Raw genomic sequence first — 20,302 nt, 5'->3', positions numbered from 1 at the left:
ACACTGTCACAGGAGGATGAGGCGGCCAACCAGCTGTGCTTTAGAAAGGAGTGTGAGGGGCAGGTAAACCTGGGTGGGGGGAACACATGTTCAAAAGTGATGATCACAGTTTTTTAGAGCCCAGTAAACAACTCTGATGCCCAGGGCTGATTCAGGGGCAGCCAAACTTGGCCTGATGGCCAAACCCCATGGGAAGAAATTCAGCTTTCACCCGCTGGGGCGGCAGGGATCCCTGAGTGGTGGCAGAAACAATTAAGTACTCTTCCAGAAGCTACTGGAATATTCTTTTCTCATTCCACCAACAGAAGTGGACGGAATACTACTATGGGTTAGCCCATCACACAGCTGAGAGGGGCAGGAACGAGCCATCAACATGTGACCGGGCTGAGGCAGATAGCGGCGGTTAGCTCCTTCCCGCTGTGACTTCGCGCTGGCCAGCTGGCCTCACTGATTCTCTCCCATCTACCGAAGGCCAGAAAGTCAGTGCTGCGAAATGTGGGCCCCAGACAGCTGCTGCCGGACCCTGCAGATCTCAGGAGCGGCTGGAGTAAGGACCTGGGGGCCACCGGGAGCTCGGGATGACACAGTTTATGAAGAATCTCCCGTTCCTTGGGATAGCCAGAAGGAAGGTGACCAAGATGCCGGAGTTCACATTCAGGATTTCCCTTTCGCTGAAGTGAGCTCAAGTGGGAGTCCACCGCTTGCAGCCGGAAAAGCATCTACCTGGGGACAGGAACCGTGCTACGTGCTGGCGACACAACCTGGCAAGACAGACGGGTCCCACAGGGTATTCACAGCATGGCGTTCTTAAAGAGCAAGAGAAAGTCACACGTAGTATGCTCTTATCTAGACAGTATGTTTTCAAATATAGGACAGAGATGGGGAGGACATACATCCCATATTCGGTCAGTTAACGTGACTGCTTTGTGTCCTGTACTTCTTCCCTGTGACATGAACCACAGCCGTAATTAGTACGTATTTGCCATCTCCCCCACTAGAATCTAAGCTCCATAAGGGTAAAGACGGCGAAAACATATTCCTATATAATCCTATTTATTGTTGAACCCTCCGCATTAAACATGGTACCTTGCTCAGAGTAGCATTTAATAACGGCCGCGAAATGAACAGATGATAGTGTCTCTGGTGAACTTTAGAAGCTCCTTATCTTCTTCTTGGAAACAGCTATAGTCTTCAGTTGCTTGTGTGTGTGTGTGTGTGTGTGTGCGCGCGCACGCGTGAACACGCATATATAGACACACACACATGTATACGTTATACATAATGAACTTTGTGACTTCTTCAAACCGAAGTAAAGTAACTCTGGGACAAATCTATGAATCGCAAAGTGGACCCTAAAACCGGGGAGGAACTTGGGGAAAGCCGGCTGCGGTGGCCGCGGGACAGAAAGGGGAAGGTGAAAGTCAGCTCCCAATTCCCAGACAAGGCAGCCAACAACGAACGTGCAGTGAACCCGAGTCAGCTGCCTTCTCCTCCAGCTCAAATCCTTGGCCGCAAAGCAGGAGCCCGGTCTGAGAAGGGGGCAACACACACGAAGAAGCACAAAGGCAAGAAAACGAGCAGGCAGCAGCCCGAAGGCACCGAGCATTCTGTGTGGCGCAAGGCCGTGTACACAAGAGGCCGCGGCCGTCACCACCCAAGCACTGGAAAGGTCTGCGTTGCGGGGCCTGCCTCCCTGCAGGCAGCAGGTGCCCCAGCGACAAACCGTGGTTTCTCTTATGCGCTTCCCTCCTCCTGCAATCTGGATGCCTCGATTATTCCACCAGGTCCTCCCCTTTAGGAAATGCCTTCCACAGCAACGTACGAATGCGTTTATAGCTCCCTTATTCCATGCAAGTGAGCACACACCTCACAGACAAGGAGCCTGAGGCCCTGAGGGAAATATGACGTCTGCCCCCAGAGGCCCTCATGGTCAACATGGAGACAAGAGAAACAGAGGTGAATATCATGAGATCAACGTCATCAGGGGCTGTCAATAATGTCATCAGAGAAAGGATTACACCCGAGGCTGGTGCAACACCAGGAGGCTTCCTGGAGGGGGCAGCTCGTGGTGGTCCCTCTCTATTGTTCGCATACTGAGCGTGGCCAGGGGCTTGTTATACTGAGCAAGTTTGTAACTGACTCCCTCTATGCTTAACCAAATTCGACAGTATGTCTGGCCTCGTCGGCACTGCCTGGTCCACGCCTAATGGAGAAGGATGACCCTCAGGCTTGAGGCACTTACAATGCCATGGATTTGGGCCACCTTGTTGCATAAGTCAGGACGCCACTTCTGAAGAGCCAGATAGAAAGGATTTTTCAGGAGATCTTCGTCATATAGAGCCATATGGACTTCAGATGGGGCAGAGACCGTCTCCTGGGACAAGGAAAGAAAAAGCAGTAAATGACCACTTTCAGATTTATCTAACACAGAAAAGTCCTGTTCTGGCAACTTCTAAAAAGCATCTCTGACATGTATCATTCTACTCTACAGACTTAACACCCCATCAGGAAATATCAAAGATAACCCACCAATTCCAAGATGAGTTGTTTTACTGGCTAACTGTATACATTACATCCTGAAAATCTTAAAAGCTCCAAATCATTGCAAAAAATAAAAATGGCTATTTTTAGAACATCCTCTGTGACCAAAATTATGACATTTTAAATATATGTGTGTATTCTGAATGAAATACTTTAAGCCTACAGGAACAATGGAAACCTGCCACCCCGGATTACCAAATTTAACACTTTGCGTATTTGCTTCAGAGTTTCTTTTAAGAAGTCTATCAGAATAGACTGGAATCCCCCTACGCCCCTCTGATCCTATTCCCTCCTCCTCTTTCAGAACTAACCACTATTCTTATTCACGTTTCTATTCCTTTAATACGCGTGCATTCATAAGTAACATAAAATATTCTTTTAAGAGCTTCAGAATTTCCATACTTGGCTTCACGCTGCAAGTATGCTGGAACACGCCTCTTCCAATCAACAAGTTTTCAAATCCTAGCTATGCTGATCCATACAGATCAGACGTTCCTTCACTAACTTCTGATGTCTAGTATTCTTTTAAGGGAACATGACACAATTTATTTATCTGATATCCTATATTGCATCCACATTTTCGGGATTACAAACAATGCTGGAATGAACTCGCTTATGCCCTTATGTGTAAAGCCTGAGCACATATGTGGGAACGTCCCTAGGAGAGGCAGTCTAGGGTACACCCACCTGCTTTCTACTTCCATGAAAAGAGCATGGGTGCACCCCTCCCTCACACCACATCCTAGCCAACCCTTTTTAGTATTGTCCAATTATCTCATTTCTGCCAGTCTGGGAGTATAAAATAGTATTTTGCTGTTTTTAATTTTCATTTCTCTAATGAAATTGAACATCGGGACTCCTGAGCGGCTCAGTTGGTTGAGTGTCTGACTCTTGGTTTTGGCTCAGGTCATGACCTCGCTGTTCATGGGCTCAAGCCCCACATTGGGCTCTGCACTGACAGTGCAGTGCCTGCTCGGGATTCTCTCTCTCCCTCTCTCTCTGCCCCTTCCCTGCCCACGCTGTCTCTCTAAATACACTTAAACAAAAAAAGAAAAAGAAAAACAAATTAAACGTCATTTCCTTATGTTCCAAAAATTGCCTTATCACATCTTTCGCCCACTTTTTACATGGGTTGTTGGCCTTTTTCTTACCATTTATAGTTCTTTATGCATCTGGATACTAAAAGGTCTTGCAAATATCTTCTCCCGATCTGTGACCTATCTCCTCATTTTTTCAAATGGATATTTTCAGAAATAGAAGTGTTTGATTTTAATGTGGCTGAACCTGTCAACCCTTGCCTTAATGGTCAGTGCTTTGTGGATCTTAGGAAATCCTATCATCTGGAGTACCTTTCTGCAAAGTGACTTCATCATTCTCCCTTTCAGAAGGTGGAGTCTACCTCCCCACCCCTGTGAATCTGAGCCAGCCCTGTGACTGTATTAGCCAACCAACAGACAGAAGTGATGCTCTGGGATTTTAGAGTGTCAGCCTCAAGAGACTGCAGATTCCACACCCTTTCTCTTGGTACCCTAAGACTACCACGCTATGAAGAAGCCTGTGAGGGGTGCCTGGGTGGCTCAGTCAGTTAAACATCTGACTCTGGCTAAGATCATGATCTCACGGTTTGTGGGTTCGAGCCCCGTGTCAGGGTCTGTGCAGACAGCTCGGAGCCTGGAGTCTGCTTCAGATTCTGTGTCTCCTTCTCTCTCTCTGCCCCTCTCCCATTCATGCTCTGCCTCTCTCAAAAATAAATAAAAACATTTTAAAAATTAAAAGAAGAAGAAGAAGAAGAAGAAGAAGAAGAAGCAGCAGCAGCAGCAGCCCGTGGGATGAAGGACCATGAGGGGAAGAGAGGCCCATGTGGTCCAGTGAGTACAGCCAGCCAGCCCACCCACCAGGTGAATGCAGCCATGTGAGTCCAGGTGAGACTAGCAGAAGAATCAGTCTGCCAGCCCATGAATAGTAGGAAACGATAAATCGTGGCAGTTTTAAGCCACTAAGTTTTGGGCTGCTTTACTATGCAACACAGACTACTTGAAATCATATCCTTTCAACTCCAAAACCATAAATATAATCACTATAATTCCTAAGAATCTTCGTTTTTATATATACTATAAATTAGGCATCTAATTTAATTTCTTTCCTATATGGTAAGCTATCTTGGGCTGTTTGGGCTACTAACACAAAAAGTACAGACTGGGCGGCTTAAATTTACTTCTCATAGTTCTGGAGGCTGGAAGCCCAAGAACAAGGTCCTGGCAGATCTGGTTCTTGATGACCCACTTCCTAGTTTGTAGACTGCCACCACCTCGCTGGGTCCTCACATGGCAAGAGTTCTCCTGTCTTTTCCTCTTTTTACAAGACTGTTCATTCCATCACGAGGGCCCCATGACCTAATCTAACCCCTATGAATCTCAACGCCTGACCCCCAAATACCATCACATTAAGGATTAGGATTTCAACATATGAATGGCGGGGTGGGGGCACAAAAATTCAGTCCATAGCATAAGCCAACTGTCCCATCATGCTTTTTTGAATAGTCGATCACTTTCACACTGGCCAATAATGCTACCTTTGCTATATTCCAAGTCCCTATATATGTTTAGCTGGTTTCTCAGCTCTACGCTATTTCAACAGTCTAACCAGTGCCATCCAACACTTGAGAAATGTAATTACATACACACTATGCATAAACACATATAACTTAAAATTTTCTGGTAGTCACATTAAAAAAGAAACAGGGGCGCCTGGGTGGCTCAGTTGGTTGAGCATCTGACTTCGGCTCAGGTCATGATCTCATAGCTCGTGAGTTCGATCCCCGCATCAGGCTCTGTGCTGACAGCTCAGAGCCTGAAGCCTGCTTCCAATTCTGTGTCTCCCTCTCTGCCCTTCCCCTCTCGCATTCTGTCTCTCTCTCTCTCTAAAATAAATCAACATTAAAAAAAATTTACTTTTTCAGGGCGCCTAGGTGGCTCAGTGGGTTAAGCATCTGACTTTTGTTCTTGTCATGATCTCACGGTTCATGAACTCGGGCCCCACACTGGGCTCCATGTTCACAGCTCAGAGCCTGGAGCCTGCTTTGGATTCTGTGTCTCCCTCTCTCTCTGCCCCTCCCCTGCTTGCTCTCTCTCAAAAATAAACATTAAAAAAGTTGTTTTTAATTGTTTTTTAAAGAAACAGATGAGGGGCACCTGGGTGGCTTAGTCAGTTAAGCATCCAGCTTTGGCTCAGGTCATGATCTCGTGGTCCATGGGTTCAAGCCCCACATCGGGCTCTGTGCCGACAGCCCAGAGCCTGTTGTCTGTTTTGGATTCTGTGTCTCTCTCTCTGCTCCTCCCCTGCTTTCACTCTCTCTCTCCCTCTCTCAAAAATAAACATTAACATTTTTTTAATATAAAGTGAAATTAATTTTAATAATATATTTATCCTAATATATCCAAAATATTATATTTTCAACATGTGATCAATTTTTAAAACTATTAATGACACATTTTACATTCTTTTTTACTCTTACTAAATCTTCAAAATTTGGTGTGTACTTTACATTCACTTTTCAATTCATATTAGCCACATTCAAGTGCTCCATAGCCACATATGGCTAGTGGCTATTATACTGGACAGAGTAGGGCTACACCACATTGTTTTACATGACTATAGCTTCATAATAAGCCTTGCTGTCTCATAAAGGCCTCCCTCCTTGTTCTCCAAAATTGTCTGGTTCTTCTTAACTTTTTGCAATATCACACAAATTAAAATCAGTTCATCAATTCCATGAAAAATCCTCTTGGGATTTTTATTAGAAATGCACTAAATTTATGGACTGGAAAGTCAACATCTCTATGATAATGAATCTCATCATCCATGGACATGGTATGTCTTTCCCTGTATGTCTTCTTCTATGTCCTCCAATTAAATTTTCTCCATAAAAATCATAGATTATATACAACTTTTATTAAACATTATTTGCATATTCTGTATAGATTTTCTCCTGTTGTGAATGGAGCTTCCATTGCCCCTGTCTGCTCCATTTACCATACATCCGTGTGGTGTCCCTGAGCTATCAGAGAGGAATATAAAAAATGGGCACAGAAAAAGAATCTGAGCCTCCATCTCAGGCAATGCAATGAAGAATATAAACACCTGTCTTGCAGGATTCCCATTTACATGCCGCTTTCAGTATTCTTGCCATACTGCATACCAGTATACCACCACCTACTGCTGGCCCATATGGTGTCTTTGTGAGAATCAGAAAAAGGGACCCCATCCTCCCAGTGGGTACAGTCCTATGCCAGGGCACATGGCTTGGTAAGTAGCTCACAGGCTATTTATCAGCCCCAGTTTGCCAATATCTCCCTCCCCTAGGCAGGGCACCTGTGTAGTAAATAATCTGCATAATTATACACAATGACTCTACTGCTAATGTTTGACATATTCCTTTAAACACCTACTGTCTTTTAAATTTTATTTTATTTAGGGGCGCCTGGGTGGCTCAGTCGGTTGAGCGTCTAACTTCGGCTCAGGTCATGATCTCGCGGTTTGTGAGTTTGAGCCCCGCGTCAGGCTCTGTGCTGACAGCTCGGAGCCTGGAGTCTGCTTTGGATTCTGTGTCTCCTCCTCTCTCTGCCCCTCCGATGCTGATGTTCTGTCTCTCTCTGTCTCTTAATAATAAATAAACGTTTAAAAATTTTTTTTATTTATTTTTATTAAGTTTATTTATTTATTTTGAGAGAGAAAGAGAAAGAGAAAAGCACAAGCAGGGGAGGGGCAGAGAGAGGCGAGAGAATCCAGAGCAGGCTCCTTGCTGTTGGCATAGAGCCCAATGTGGGGCTCGACCCCACTAACAGTGAGATCACGACCCGAGCAAAATCAAGACTTGGACGCTTAAATGAGCCACCTACGCGCCTCTAAAATTTATTTTAAAAAGAACCCTTATTACAACTTTAAATATAAAAACAGTATCACTCCTATAAAATATGTAATCTTAAAAATTATAAAAACAATTGACGTTAAAACCTTGCTAAATACCACTACCTGCCAAACACTCTGAACCCGAGCCTGAGACCCCTTCACTGAAAAGGGAAAATTAGCAACTATCAAAGAACATCAAGTAACTTATCCCTGATACAATAAGATGAATGAAATAGGAATGAAAAACTGAATTACTTTCTTACTATATAACAATATTCCAAAATGCCTTCTTGGGAAAATACCAGGACAGTAGACATAAGTACATACATTACGAATTCTATCAGTTTCAGCTAATGATAAAAATAGCAACTATTTGATGGGGCACCTGCGGGGCTCTGTAGGTTGAGTGACTTTGGCTCAGGGCATGATCTCGCAGTTCATGAGTGTGAGCCCCACATCGGGCTCTCTGCTGTCAGCACAGAGCCCGCTTCAGATCCTCTGTCTCCTTCTCTCTGTCCCTCCCCTGCCTGCACGTTCTCAAAAATAAACAAACATTAAAAAACAAAAACAGCAACTATTTGAAAGCCTCTTTCATTCAGGCACTGTGATAACATGTATGTATCTTCATCCCATTTTAATGTTCATAATAACTATAGGTAACTAACCATAATTAACGCTCAAAACAACTGTTGGTATCATTAGCCCCCATATGCTGCAGATGAAGACACTGAGGCATGTTTGGCCCATTCGAGGTTACACACGTCAGAATTTATTCCAACATGCATCCCTTCAACAACTACACTCATCGTGTAAAATAAATAAGCCTGGATTAAGGGTTATTTCATGAGTCACAGATGCACAGATTCCCCCAAAGGAAAAGTCACCATGACAGACAGCCACACAGGCCCTACACTGAACTCCCCAGGTCTGGTCCAGCCAGAACAGTCTCTGCTACAGGCCCTCCTGGGGACTGCCTCAGGGGACAGCCCCACCCTGGGGACTGCCTGAGTTCCCTGCAAATCCTCTTAGGGGAAGAGCCTAGCATGAAAAAGGCTACATATAATCCCTTCCTGGACCCCAGAGACGGCTCTGCAACAATTCAGATACCTGAATTGTTCAGGTATCTGAATTGTTGAATTCAATTATTACGGGAGTCCAAATAATCCTTTTACGAGTCCCTACCAAGTCCCTACCAGAACGACTGGATAATGTGACTTTCCTGGGACAGAGTCACAAGAAAACAAAAATTCTTCCTGGTTTCTGACACAATTGGTTCTACACAGCAGAGTGCAAAAGTAAACACCCCTTGGACAGAAACCGCATGAGAGACAGGATGAGATTCGGGCAGAATGAAGCTGGGAAGGGACACTCCTTCTGCTTCTCAGACAAGGTGCCGGCTCAGCGTCCACACCTCCACGCCCAAGATGGAGGTGACAAGGGCAAACTCTGATGGAGGAAGTGACAACCTGGCTGGGAGGCAAGGAATGTGTATCAGCAGAGTAAAACCAACCCAGAGCAGTGCTGCGGCAGGTAAGGACCAGACAAGAGAAGGGAGAAGCAAGGAAAGGGGGTGGGGTGGGGAGCAGAGAAGGCCTCCCTGGCAAGGACCAGAGTAAGACAAGGGTTTGGGAAGCAGGAACAGAAACCCAAGAGTAAATTTCTCTTGACAGATGAGTGAGTCCAGGGAAATACAGGAATCCAAATAGTGCCAGTCAGAGAGGGGCAGCAAGGTAAAGGAAGGCCCCTGAAGGCCACATCAAAACATTCCATTCAGGGGCACCCGGGTGGCTCAGTCGGTTAAGCGTCCAACTTTGATTTCGGCTTAGGTCATGATCCCCACATCGTAGGATCGAGCCCCACATTGGGCTCTGTGCTGAGCATCAAGCCTACTTGAGATTCTCTCTCTCTGTCTCTGTCTCTCTCTCTCTCTCCCCCCCCACCCCTCTCTCCCACTTGTGCGTTCTCTCTCTCTAAAAAGAAATAAAATGAAAAAAACATTTATAAAAAGAAAAACATTCCATTCAAATGCACGAAACACACAAGACTGAGCAAGCATTGCTGGTGAATGGGACAGAGCATGCTGTGTTTCAGTCCCAAGTCATCTGTTTTCTCTTGGACATCATTCCTCCTGGTTGCCAAGGACTGACCCCTCTGTCCAGGAGTAAGGATTCCAAGAGCTCTGTCCAGAACTGTTGTCCACCTTTTCCTCCCAGTGTTAAAAACACATAATAATCTGATGCAGTCTGGTGCTTAATGCCAGAATGGAATTCTCATTCAGAGGTAAATACTTAAAGTAGGTTAACACCCTGAACAAGTTTACTTGCAAGAATTAGCTTTAGATTTTAAAATAACATGCAAAGTAAATGGATTCTTCCTCATAAAACTGGAAAGACAAGTAAATCCTCTTATAAAACTCCTTTAAGAGAAAAATTCCACCCCTGACGAAGCTCAAATGATGGGATGATTTACAGCAACTCCAATGTGAAATTAGTCACAGGTAACAAATACCCCTGAACATGAGTTATCCGAGGTGACCCTACGAACAGGAGAGCCAGGCAAAGTCTCAAACTAGCACCGGACATTTCAAGACGTGGTGTGCACACTTGTGGTTTTGTGGTCTTCAACCGTCCCATCAGCCTAGATGAGGCTGGGTGGTCAGGGACCATCTGATGACAGCGTGCAGCTTCGCTCAGCACAATCCAACACGGGAATGTCTGTGCCTCCCAGAGATAAACTCCCGGCTGAAATGTCACTGCTTTGGCTGCTCCCACCCTTACAGGGCCCTCACCAAAGGTCTTGATCAGGCATATTTTCCAAATGATGAGCAACATTCTCCAACTAGTTTCATCTGTGATTCAGAAGGGACAGGCAAAAGGGCAAAACTTTCTAATTCATCTATATTTAATAGCAAATGGAAGCAGCTGGATGGTGTAACGTATGGCATTACAGTCACTTATGTCCTTCCAGCCTGTAACATGGATCCTATCTATACTTTTCTCAAAGCTCTCCTTCAAAGCTTCCAGCCTGTTTGTGGCCAGCTGGCTCTCCGTAGGCATGCTGTATCTGTGTCGTCCACTTGAACAAAATGATAGCGGGGTGTTAGAGGAAGCTCAAGCTCCCCGGGAGGTGTCATCTCTCATAGGAGCTGAAAATCCACTGCCCATATCCAGGGGAGGGTGAGGAGCTGGCCCCAGGCAGCTATGCAGGCCCTGGCAAAAAGCCAGAAACAAACTGTGCTCAGAGCTGGCCATACGCAGTGACAGCTGGAATGTGGAGGGCCACACAGGGAGAGAAGGCCTCAGAGCTGGAAGAGGGGTGTGACCACTAAGCAGGAGAGTTCGGAGGAGCACAACCGCCCCTCAGAACACCACTCCATCACCCCGCTCCGGAAGTCACCGGAGGAGGCACCAGCACCCAACTCCTGCCAGAATCCCGAGCAGAAAGGCGGGAGTTCCGAGGGCCGCGTCTCGGTGTCTCGCAGACGTAGAAGGTCTGGATTTGGGTCTGAATCCTTTCGAGGTCTGGTATCTATCATCACATGGCCACATTCCTCTGCTCCTCTAGGAGAGGATTAAGTTACTGGCCACCAATCTAATTCTGACAATTCACAAATGGAGGGAGAGCCCCCACAGAAACACTAACGGTGCACAGACCCAGCGGTTGCCCTCACGAGGGCAGTGCAGTCCAAGAGCCACAAGGAGACACGATCAAGAAGACCTTGACTGCAGACACTACTGCTTGCTCTCCCGGCAATGCTGCCAGGCAGGATGATTTCAGATGGCAAGCCAAAGTCAAGAGAGCTCACCCCAGTAGCTTCTCCACTTCAGAGCCCCGACTGCTTTCCTGTCGCTGGGGCTAGTCACAAGCGTCTGTCCCTGCTCCCATCCTGCACTTCTCCCTCAGGGGCTTCTGCCTCCTGATCTTACTCATACTGGTCCACATGAAAAGATAACAAAGTGATCTTTGCAACACTGAGGTCTGTATGGTATAGTAGTCCCCCTTAGCCTCAGTTTCATCTTCCAGTTTTGGTTCCCCATGGTCAACTGGAGTCCGGAAACAGAAGATCCTCCTTCTGACATACGGTCAGAAAGTCAACAGTAGCTAACACAGTATCATAATAACCCGTATCGGGTCCCCTCACTTCATTTCATCACGTGGGCATTTTATCATCTCACATCATCACAGGAAGAATGAGTACGGTACCATAAGATATTTTGAGACAGACCACATTATCACAGTGCCTCATGAATAAGTGGGTTTTTTTTATTAGTTATTTTTGTTAATCTCTTACTGTGCCTAATTTATATATTAAACTCATCATAGGTATGTAGGTATAGGATTTGGTACTATCCAAAGTTTCTGGCATCCAGTAAGGGTCTTGGAAAACATCCCCCACAGATTAAAGAGGGCTACTATATTCTTCAAGGACTTACGTACTTGAACTCCCTACTAGATGAACTCTCAATTTCTCCACCTGGCATTAAGGACCTCTCATTCTGGCCTTCCACCGATCTCAGTAGCCTCACCTCCCTCCACTGTCCCCAAAGCTCCCCAAAGTGATGGGTTCTCCCTCCTGTCCATTTTGTCTTGAAAACTACTCTTCCCTTGCCATGGCCCCATGTGGCCAGTGGGCGGCTAAGAGCCACACAGCCGAGAACGGCCACGGCCTGGATCATCCAAGCCCTGGCCTCAAATGGCCCCAAATCAATAGATAAAAGGACAGAGAGCTCAGTGAGAGGGAACCCTGGGGTGAAGCGCTCTGGATCCTCTGGACTGCCTCAATACCATGCTGGGGGAGGCAGACTCAAAACGCTAATATCTCACCAAGATTCCCTGCTCTTCCCTGGGGCTGGCGGGAGGCTTGCGCTAATCAAAATAGGGTACTCTCCCCCACGAAACCCATAAACTTGGAAAACGCCAGTTCGCATGCAAACTAGTAGTCCCTCCAGTCTCTCCAGCTCCTCCCTCCCTGTATGTCCTAAATTCTCAAGGAAGACGGGTCACTTGCTCCGTGATGGCCCAACACAGGCTTCGGTTTCCAGTGCCCAAGTCCCCAACATCTCCAGGGGCCATGCCTGGCTCAAGAGCCCACAGTAGTCTATGTTCAACGAAAAGAACTGAACAGACCCAGAATCTGGAACATCTCTTGGTGCTTAAGTTTTCCTGGAGTAAATTTTACCCAGCAGGATGAAAGACGACTGACTGACAGGGATTCCCTCCTCCTTCCCTGCCCTTTCACACCCCCCCCCACTCCCCCGGGACCACAAGGCCAGAGGCTCCGGACCCCCACCCACATCCTCCCCCTCCAGCCGCCGGGTCAGGCAGTCAGCAAACCACCGAGGCCACTCAGCGCTGGGGCGACGGCCCCGCCCACTGCCCCCAAGTCCGAGCTCACAGCCCCCGCACCCGCTGACCCGTCCCGTAGTCATGGGGATCAGAGGGCGCATTCTTCGCCATCCCCCACTCCGCACACGAAGGGCAGAGAGAGCCCGGCTGCCGATCGGACCCGGAGAGCGCGGGCGGGCGGCCCAGCTAGCGAGGGACTGGGGTCTTGGGGTGGCCGTCCAGGGGCAGCCAGCCCAGCCTGGGGCGCCGCGGGACTCCCGCGGCGGTGAGAAAAGAGCCCCTCCCCCTTCCAGCTCTGGGGCCCCGCCCGGCCACTAGGCCCCGAGGCGCAGCCGTCCCGGAGGAAGGGAGGCGCGGAAGGAGACAGGAGGGAGGACACTTACTTAAAAGGCTACATAGTTTCACTCCCTGCCCTTCCAGGAGCGGCGGCGACACCTCCCGGGCCCTCGACTCGGACCTCGGTGCCCACCACCCCAGCGCAGCAGTTCAGCTCCACCGCCCACCCCTTTACTCCGCCGTTGGGCGGAGCCGCACCTGGTCAGGCCAATGAGCGACAGCCCTTACCCAGAGTGACGTGTGCACAGAGCAATCACTGAGCCCGCCCAGCCGGGGTGGGGCTCAGGCGGCGCACAGCGCTTCCTACTCAGGCGGGACCAGCCTGGAGCCGCGGACTGCGCGTGCCCGGAACGGGAGGGGGCGGGGCCGAAAGCTGATCTGACACTAGAGGTGGGGTCCAAGCTTGGTCCCTAGAAAGCGGGCGGGATCTGGATAGGGAGCATCAGGGAGTCGTCCCGCCCTGTGGATCGCCCTTTACTGCTAGCTTCGGAGGACGAAGTCCTCCTGTCCTACAAGGGACACCACTATGTCAATGAAGGGGTCTAGGAGTTAGGGTCCCTGGGTTCTGGTTCCCCCACTTGTACGGACGTCGCGTGATCTAGGCTCCCTTTTACCTGTGCCTCGGTTTCCCCATCTTTACGATACTGGAGGGTTGGAACTGCCGAGGGCTAGTCTCCAAATCTCTGATGGGGTGCAGAGGAGGGGGAGATGGGGGACCTACACGTGACCTCCCCGCGCGGGGCCCCGCCTATCCCAGATCCAAGAGTTGCAAGCGCTCCGCGAGGACGGGCGGGGGTGGGCGGATCCTAAGAAACCCGACCCCGCAGCCCTTGGCTGTGGCTAAGGCGCCGCGCGCGGCTCGGCGGCCGCTAGCGCTGGCGACGGCACGGGAGAAGGATGGGGACCGCAACCCGGGCTTCGCAGAGGACCATCGTGGAGGCGAGGGCGGTGCAGAGACACGGCGTGTGACTTGGAGTGCATCAGGAAATGATGGACGAGGGGATGAGAGATAGCTAACGGGGCTCTGTCTCTGCGTCCGGTCCGCGGAGGCGCACGTCGTGGGGCTGGAGAGGTTCTGTCTACAGCGGCAGCGCCGAGCTTGTCTCGGGCCATGAGAAGCGCGCGGACCGCCCGGCCCCAGGCTGCCCTCGTGGCCGGCCGCGTCCTGCCGCGCTGAGAGCTTGGGGGCGAAGAGGGGTGTGGGCGGCCGGGCTGCGCCCGAGCGCACCGCCATGGCAAGGGAGGAGTGCAAGGCGCTGCTGGACGCTCTCAACAAGACGACCGCATGCTACCACCACCTGGTGCTGACCGTAGGCGGCTCGGCAGACTCGCAGAACCTGCGTGAGGAGTTGCAGAAGACGCGCCAGAAGGCGCAGGAGCTGGCGGTGGCCATCCGCGCCCAGCTGACGGCCGCGCTGCGCGACCGGGGCCTGGGCGCCGAGGAGCGCGCGGAGTTCGAGCGCCTCTGGGTGGCTTTCTCTGGCTGCCTGGACCTGCTGGAAGCCGACATGCGGCGTGCGCTGGCCCTGGGCACCGCGTTCCCGCTGCACGCGCCGCGGCGGCCGCTGGTGCGCACTGGCGTAGCGGGCGGCTCCGCGGGCGTAGCGGCGCGCGCCCTGAGCGCCCGCAGCCTGCGGCACGAGGCGGAGCGCGACTTCGACGTGGACGACCTGCGCGAGCTGGAGCGAGAGATCCTTCAGGTGAGCGAGATGGTCAACGACATGGAGATGAAGGTCAACGTGCCCCGCTGGACCGTGCAGGCCCGCCAAACGGCGGGCGCCGAGCTCCTGTCCAGTGTCGGCGCCTCTTCGGTGGGCGTCGTGTCTGTACAGGAGCGCACCGGGCCTTGCGACGTGAGCAAGGCCCTGGCCGCCACCGTTTTCAGCGCCGTGCTGCTGGCGGCCGTGGCCCTGGCCATCTGCGTGGCGAAGCTGAGCTGACCGACAGAAGACTCTACTCGCCGCCGCCGCCGCCGCTCCCTCCCCGAAGACATCCTTCAGGAACGACTGCCACTGCCTGCACTCTGGATGGGAGTGGGATCTGGCATGTTTAAGGGAAGGGGTTCTAAAGCCCTGTGTGTGTGTGTGTGTGTGTGTGTGTGTGTGTGTGTGTGTGTGTGTATGAACACATCTGCCTGGGCAGAACATGGTTGCCTGGTGCTGGCCTGTGAGGAGTTAATTTTGCGCGGGTGGCCAGGGCATTACCGCTAATGTATGCAGCAGCTTTATCCTCTATTAATAGAAAACCGTCCACAGTGACCCTAGATTCCAAGTTAATGGGTTACCGCTTGTGCAGCTGGGGCGCGTTTACAACGGAGTCTGAGTCGGATTACCCCACCTCTACCAGCGATTCCCACTGTCCGCGCGCAGGGGGGCAGTTTGAAAGGGGGGGTGAGGTGAAATGAGTGGGGGTGGGGTTGTTTTGCTCTGTGTGGGTGGTGAGTTTGTTTCCTGGACAAAACTGTAAGAAGATGTAAGCAGGTTTTATTACCTTAATCCTTTGGGGCCTAAGCTTAGGAGAGTGTGCAGAGACATTCATGCAAAGTGCTATCTCTATGGTGCACGATTGAGCTTCTTGGCAGAGTTTATCCATTAGTTACCAAAAGCAGCGGGAAGAGGTTTGGGATGCTGACCTCCCCCCAAGTTATGACCCTACTTAGGAAACTAGAGAAGGCATGTGGAGCCTGCCCTCACATGCTTGGATCCATTGCACACACTTGCCTATTAAAAAGGACTCTCCCCAGCCAGCCTGGAAGGGGCACGAGCTTTGGTAAGGGACCCATGCTGTTTAAAGAGGCACTTTCTCCTTTGCTGGGGTTTATTTTTTGTTCCAAAACTAGACCAGTGTTTGATCCTCCTTTGGGGGAGGGCTGCAGAATCCTCTTTGGAGCCCTTAATCCTATCTATCCCTTGGAATTTGCCTGCTAGCCAGTAGGAGAGCTGGCTCTGGAGGAAGCTGCATAGCTCCCTGACCCTCACACTGACCCTGAGAGGGGAAACCTCACTGTCTCATGTCAGTTTGAGCCAGTTAGCCCTGAGACTGGGTTAGAATGCAAAAGCTTCGGCTCAGAATTTCAGCAGCTTTTTAAAAACAATAACCATTTGAAAGAAAAACCATACAACATTGTTCTGTCTTATCAAAGCTGGGTTTTTTGGTAAAGGACATTTGGCCACGAATCCATACGTGCCAATGAGTCAAACATCGTGGTCTTTACTTACATGCTTAAGTTAGTAAATCTACATCTATTATTAAAATAGACCTTCTCGAAGGCAGGTTATAGCATAAACTACCGGAACCACGGTGTGGGTAACAGAAGCTGAGTGGCCCTTGCTTCTTTCGCTCAATAAAGAACGTGGAAAACCCTGGGACCCAGGCTGGAATTTACCTGAGCAGTGCCACCACCTCTGCCTGTGGTGCAGAGAGAACATCGTTGGGGAAATAAGGCTGAGAAAACGCACGCATTTAACTCTCCAAGGGTAATTTGGAATAAAACCCAAGACTTTGGTTTGGCTGAAAACTGACAAGGATTTTTTTTTTTTCTTTTGTACCCTAAAGGTGGGAAAGGGGACCAGAGAAGGGAATTGACAGTTTCACAAGGACAGCTTGGAGGCCCAAGGAGTAGGGGCAGATACAAGTATTACAACCTTGGCGGTCCTAAGGGCCACCCTCCCAGCCCAACTTCCTCCCACCCTTCCTGAGCACACAGATTCCAGTACCTCACAGTGAAAGTATGGGATCTGTTTGTGTGCGTGTCTGTGATAATGGTTTTAAAACACCCACAAGGTCTTAAGCCGATTAAAAGTTTTATGACCTTAACTAATAAAAGGAACACCTTCTGCCTCATCTGAATAGGGGCCAGCTCAAAATTCTTTTGCATCTGAAGGTTCAGGGTACCTTCAGAGACAACACAAAAAGTTTCCTAAGTACCCTCCCGCTCCTCCCATACACAACGGCAGCATGGAATCTCTATTACCTTCCCCAAACTCTCAGTTCTCCCAGACAAGAGGAAGCTGGGGCATTCTGTGACCCAATGTTGGAAAATATCCTTTAAAACCACGCCCTAAGTATATTCTTCTGTTTCTAATACAGTAACTCTTCTGTTCTTACCAAACTGTTTTGCTTCATGACAACAACAAAAAAATTGTTCAGCAGAACCTATTGGAGAACAAAATCCATCAGACGTTGTGTAATCCATAGAAAGCAACTAGGACACATTTCTTTGTTCTTGCCATGGTCTGTGGGCCTTTCACTTGGCAGATCCTTGGGTATTTAATTATATGTGCAATCAGATGTGTACCTAATTCTGAGAGTCCTCTGCTCACTGAAATCAGTGGTTAAATGTTGCATCTGCACACACAAAAAAGCTGAATGGACCTGTTAGCCTAAACAATTCTGAGTTTGGAAGTTTTAAGCATTAGGAATATTTGGTATTATTTGGAGTTAAAACATTGCCTACTAGAACTTTTGCTATGTGAGGCCAGCAAAATCACTCTCTGTTTGAGCTATAGGCTGCTCTCACTATAGCTCTCTGCTCTTGTTTCTATGTATATAATTCAAGACATCGCTTTCTGATAGAAGCCTGATTCAATTTAGATGTATGATATCAAAGTCATTAATTTTCTAAAAACATTTGGTATTTCATACCATGATACAAGCGTAGGGGAAAAAGAAACCCAAATTCAAAATGTTTAATATAGGGTATGCATGATGAGGTCAGTGCTAGAAACTATGGCAAAAAACAGCTAGTTTCCCAAATTACAGGTACAAGTTAAAGGATAGATCTTTATTTCCAGAGTTAAATGTTTATGATAAATACATGTAGAGAGAAAATATCACTGACTTCTCTTTTGGGAAAACAGTACAGTTTTATCTGACTGAGAAGACAATTGGAATGTCATGGCACTTACAGAAACTTTGAACTATTGTTAGTAGTTTAAAAAAACAGGAATGTTTGTAGGAAAGAAAAAACATGCCTGGAAAATTCTTTCTTATGTATTCTAAGAACTTAGGCTTTTAAATGTTGCAAGGGAAATATTTTTGGCAAGTAAAATACAGAATATAACCTGCACAATTTACAGTAGGTTTACCTACAAGGTTTACAGTAAGCTACGTAAGACATGTATGATGTCAAATGACAAGTAGTTTTGTTTAGAGAGTTTGGGTTTGCGTGAGGATCCTGGTAATGCTGCATTTTCCTTTGCAACCTGCACATGGATACATTTTTAGCTGTGCCGTTAGCTTTTCAGATGCACCTGTCCTTTCTGTAATGAATGCTTGTTCAAGGTGCGAGCCCCAAAGTGTGAGCCCCTATGTCAGCCTAAGTAAAGAACTGAAGGACTGGCCTCTGTCTTCCTTTGGGGACTGCCTCCTCCCTCAAGGCCAGACCAGCTGTGATGGGCAGGGGCTCTGCCTCTCTCTCCAAGTACCTCAGATAAGTCGCTGACCTCCCTGTGCCTCAGTTCCCTCAATGGAGAAATTGGGGGAGTCCTGACCGATTGTCGCAAAGGTCTCTCCCAGAGTTGAAAACATTTAACAGAATGAAGTTCAACAAGAAAGCGTTACTTTGTTTGGGGATTCGGGGTTGTTGTTGGTTTCCGTATACATTGAAACAAAATATCACAGTGTGGTGGTTATATTCTAAAATTAGTCTGTTGGTAAAATTCCCTAGACATTTTAAAAATCAGAATGAACTGAGCTTACTGTTGTTTTCGTACATATCAGGATTAGTGCATGGACTTAAAAGTAAATTGGTGTAAATGCTACTTATGTATACTATTTAAATTAGATTCGGAATTTAAATTCCGACTATAAGCCTGAGTCCAAGAAAGCCTAGTTATTTATGTATTAAACACTTTGTTTTACCCAGCAGTCAGGCCACCTAACCTGATTCTGCGACGTGACAGATGTGAAACCCTGTCACTTATCAGGGAGGCTGGGAAAATCCTGTTCTGTAAGTAACCTGGTGCCCTCAGCACTGTAACTGCATTGGCCACCTGATGTGAAATGTGAGCACAGCACGGGTTGCTTTGTACGAGGCATCAGATCCATGTGGAATTAAAGGCTTCATGTCAACTGTTTGAATGATGATCTAATGAAAATTGTTAATTAAGTAAAATAGGTAATGTGAAGCATTTATAACTTAGTCATTAAAGGAACCTTCAAGGGGTGCTTGGGTGGCTCAGTCAGTTAAGCGTCTGACTTCGGCTCAGGTCACGATCTCACGGTTCGTGAGTTCAAGCCCCACATCGGGCTCAGTGCTGACAGCTCAGAGCCTGGAGCCTGCTTCCGATCCTGTGTCTCCCTCTCTCTCTGCCCCTGCCCTGCTCACACTGTTTCCACCTCTCAAAAGGTGAATAAACGTTAAGAAGAGTATTTAAAAAAATAGGCACCCTCAAATGATTCAGCTATCAACTTTTATGATTTTAAATATATATATATATATATTCTTAATCTTTTTTATGCACATTTGAAGTGAATGTCCTGATCAACATTCTTACCCTTCACAGATTTCATTACATATAAAGAGATGTGCGGAAATACTCCAGAATTATAAATTTCCAACTGCTTCTGTACAGTATGATTATACTCATCCTATAATGCAGAAGGGAATCCGGGAAGAATAAGACCTCTGCATGAATGATCTTTGCTGCGGCCACCACAGATAAAGTCATTCAAATACTAGTTCTTTGGCGCTTAAGAACTGACCAAAGGTGCAGGAAGTGGCCGCATGCTGCTGCCCTCTGTCTGTGAGGGCAAGATGGCTCTCTCCCTTTCTTTTACTTATTTTCATCTCATTCCACAGACGATTCTGGGTGTTTTCACGGCACTCCTCTGAGCTCTTGGCCATCCTTGTTGGTTGGCGTTTAGGTTTATAACCTAGGCTTATGTGACAAAGGTAAAGAAGCCAAATGAAAGCCCCCGTTGGTCGAAATGATTTTGAAGAGTCCATTTGCTGTTGCCAGAAAGCAAAGTGAGTGTCCCCTGTCCGTATGGATGTGTTAGGCATATGTGTGAGGCATGTAGAGAAAATCTGCAAGGAAATAAAAATGAAAGTATTCGTGAAGGTGTTGGGATTATGAATGGTGTTGTTTTCAATAATTTAATGTTATATTGTTTTTACAATAAAATTTTGAATGCTCTTATCTTCTGGAACATATTGTTGTTATTAAAA

General features: G+C 48.0%; 2 protein-coding genes across 6 annotated transcripts in view; one reads left to right on the top strand and one right to left on the bottom strand.

Moving 5' to 3' along the window:
• Positions 1-13,326, bottom strand: part of ANKRD27 (ankyrin repeat domain 27) — a 52,774-nt gene extending 39,448 nt beyond the window's left edge. For 4 of the 5 annotated variants that reach the window (XM_019819635.3, XM_019819639.3, XM_019819636.3 and 1 more), the window contains exon 1: positions 2,243-2,374. In XM_019819635.3, coding sequence (XP_019675194.3) covers positions 2,243-2,344 — 102 coding nt within the window. In that variant the 5' untranslated portion in view covers positions 2,345-2,374. Of the gene's footprint in view, positions 1-2,242; positions 2,375-13,178 lie in introns of those variants that run through there. The other variant, XM_003997998.5, reaches the window with a different exon arrangement.
• Positions 13,327-13,452: 126 nt separating this feature from the next.
• LOC111558072 (regulator of G protein signaling 9 binding protein) lies at positions 13,453-20,273 on the top strand. The gene has a single exon (XM_023245676.2). The coding sequence runs from the start codon at positions 14,364-14,366 to the stop codon at positions 15,069-15,071; it is 708 nt and encodes a 235-aa protein (XP_023101444.1). The 5' UTR covers positions 13,453-14,363; the 3' UTR covers positions 15,072-20,273.
• Positions 20,274-20,302: the final 29 nt, after the last annotated feature.

Source organism: Felis catus, chromosome E2 (assembly GCF_018350175.1).
Source record: "Felis catus isolate Fca126 chromosome E2, F.catus_Fca126_mat1.0, whole genome shotgun sequence".
NCBI lineage: Eukaryota > Metazoa > Chordata > Mammalia > Carnivora > Felidae > Felis > Felis catus.
Note: the sequence above shows the minus strand (reverse complement) of the source record. Positions and strands in the feature narration are given on the sequence as shown.

Excerpts from the sequence above, each read along its gene's own strand:
- LOC111558072 (XM_023245676.2), top strand. The coding sequence starts at position 14,364 with ATGGCAAGGGAGGAGTGCAAGGCGCTGCTGGACGCTCTCAACAAGACG.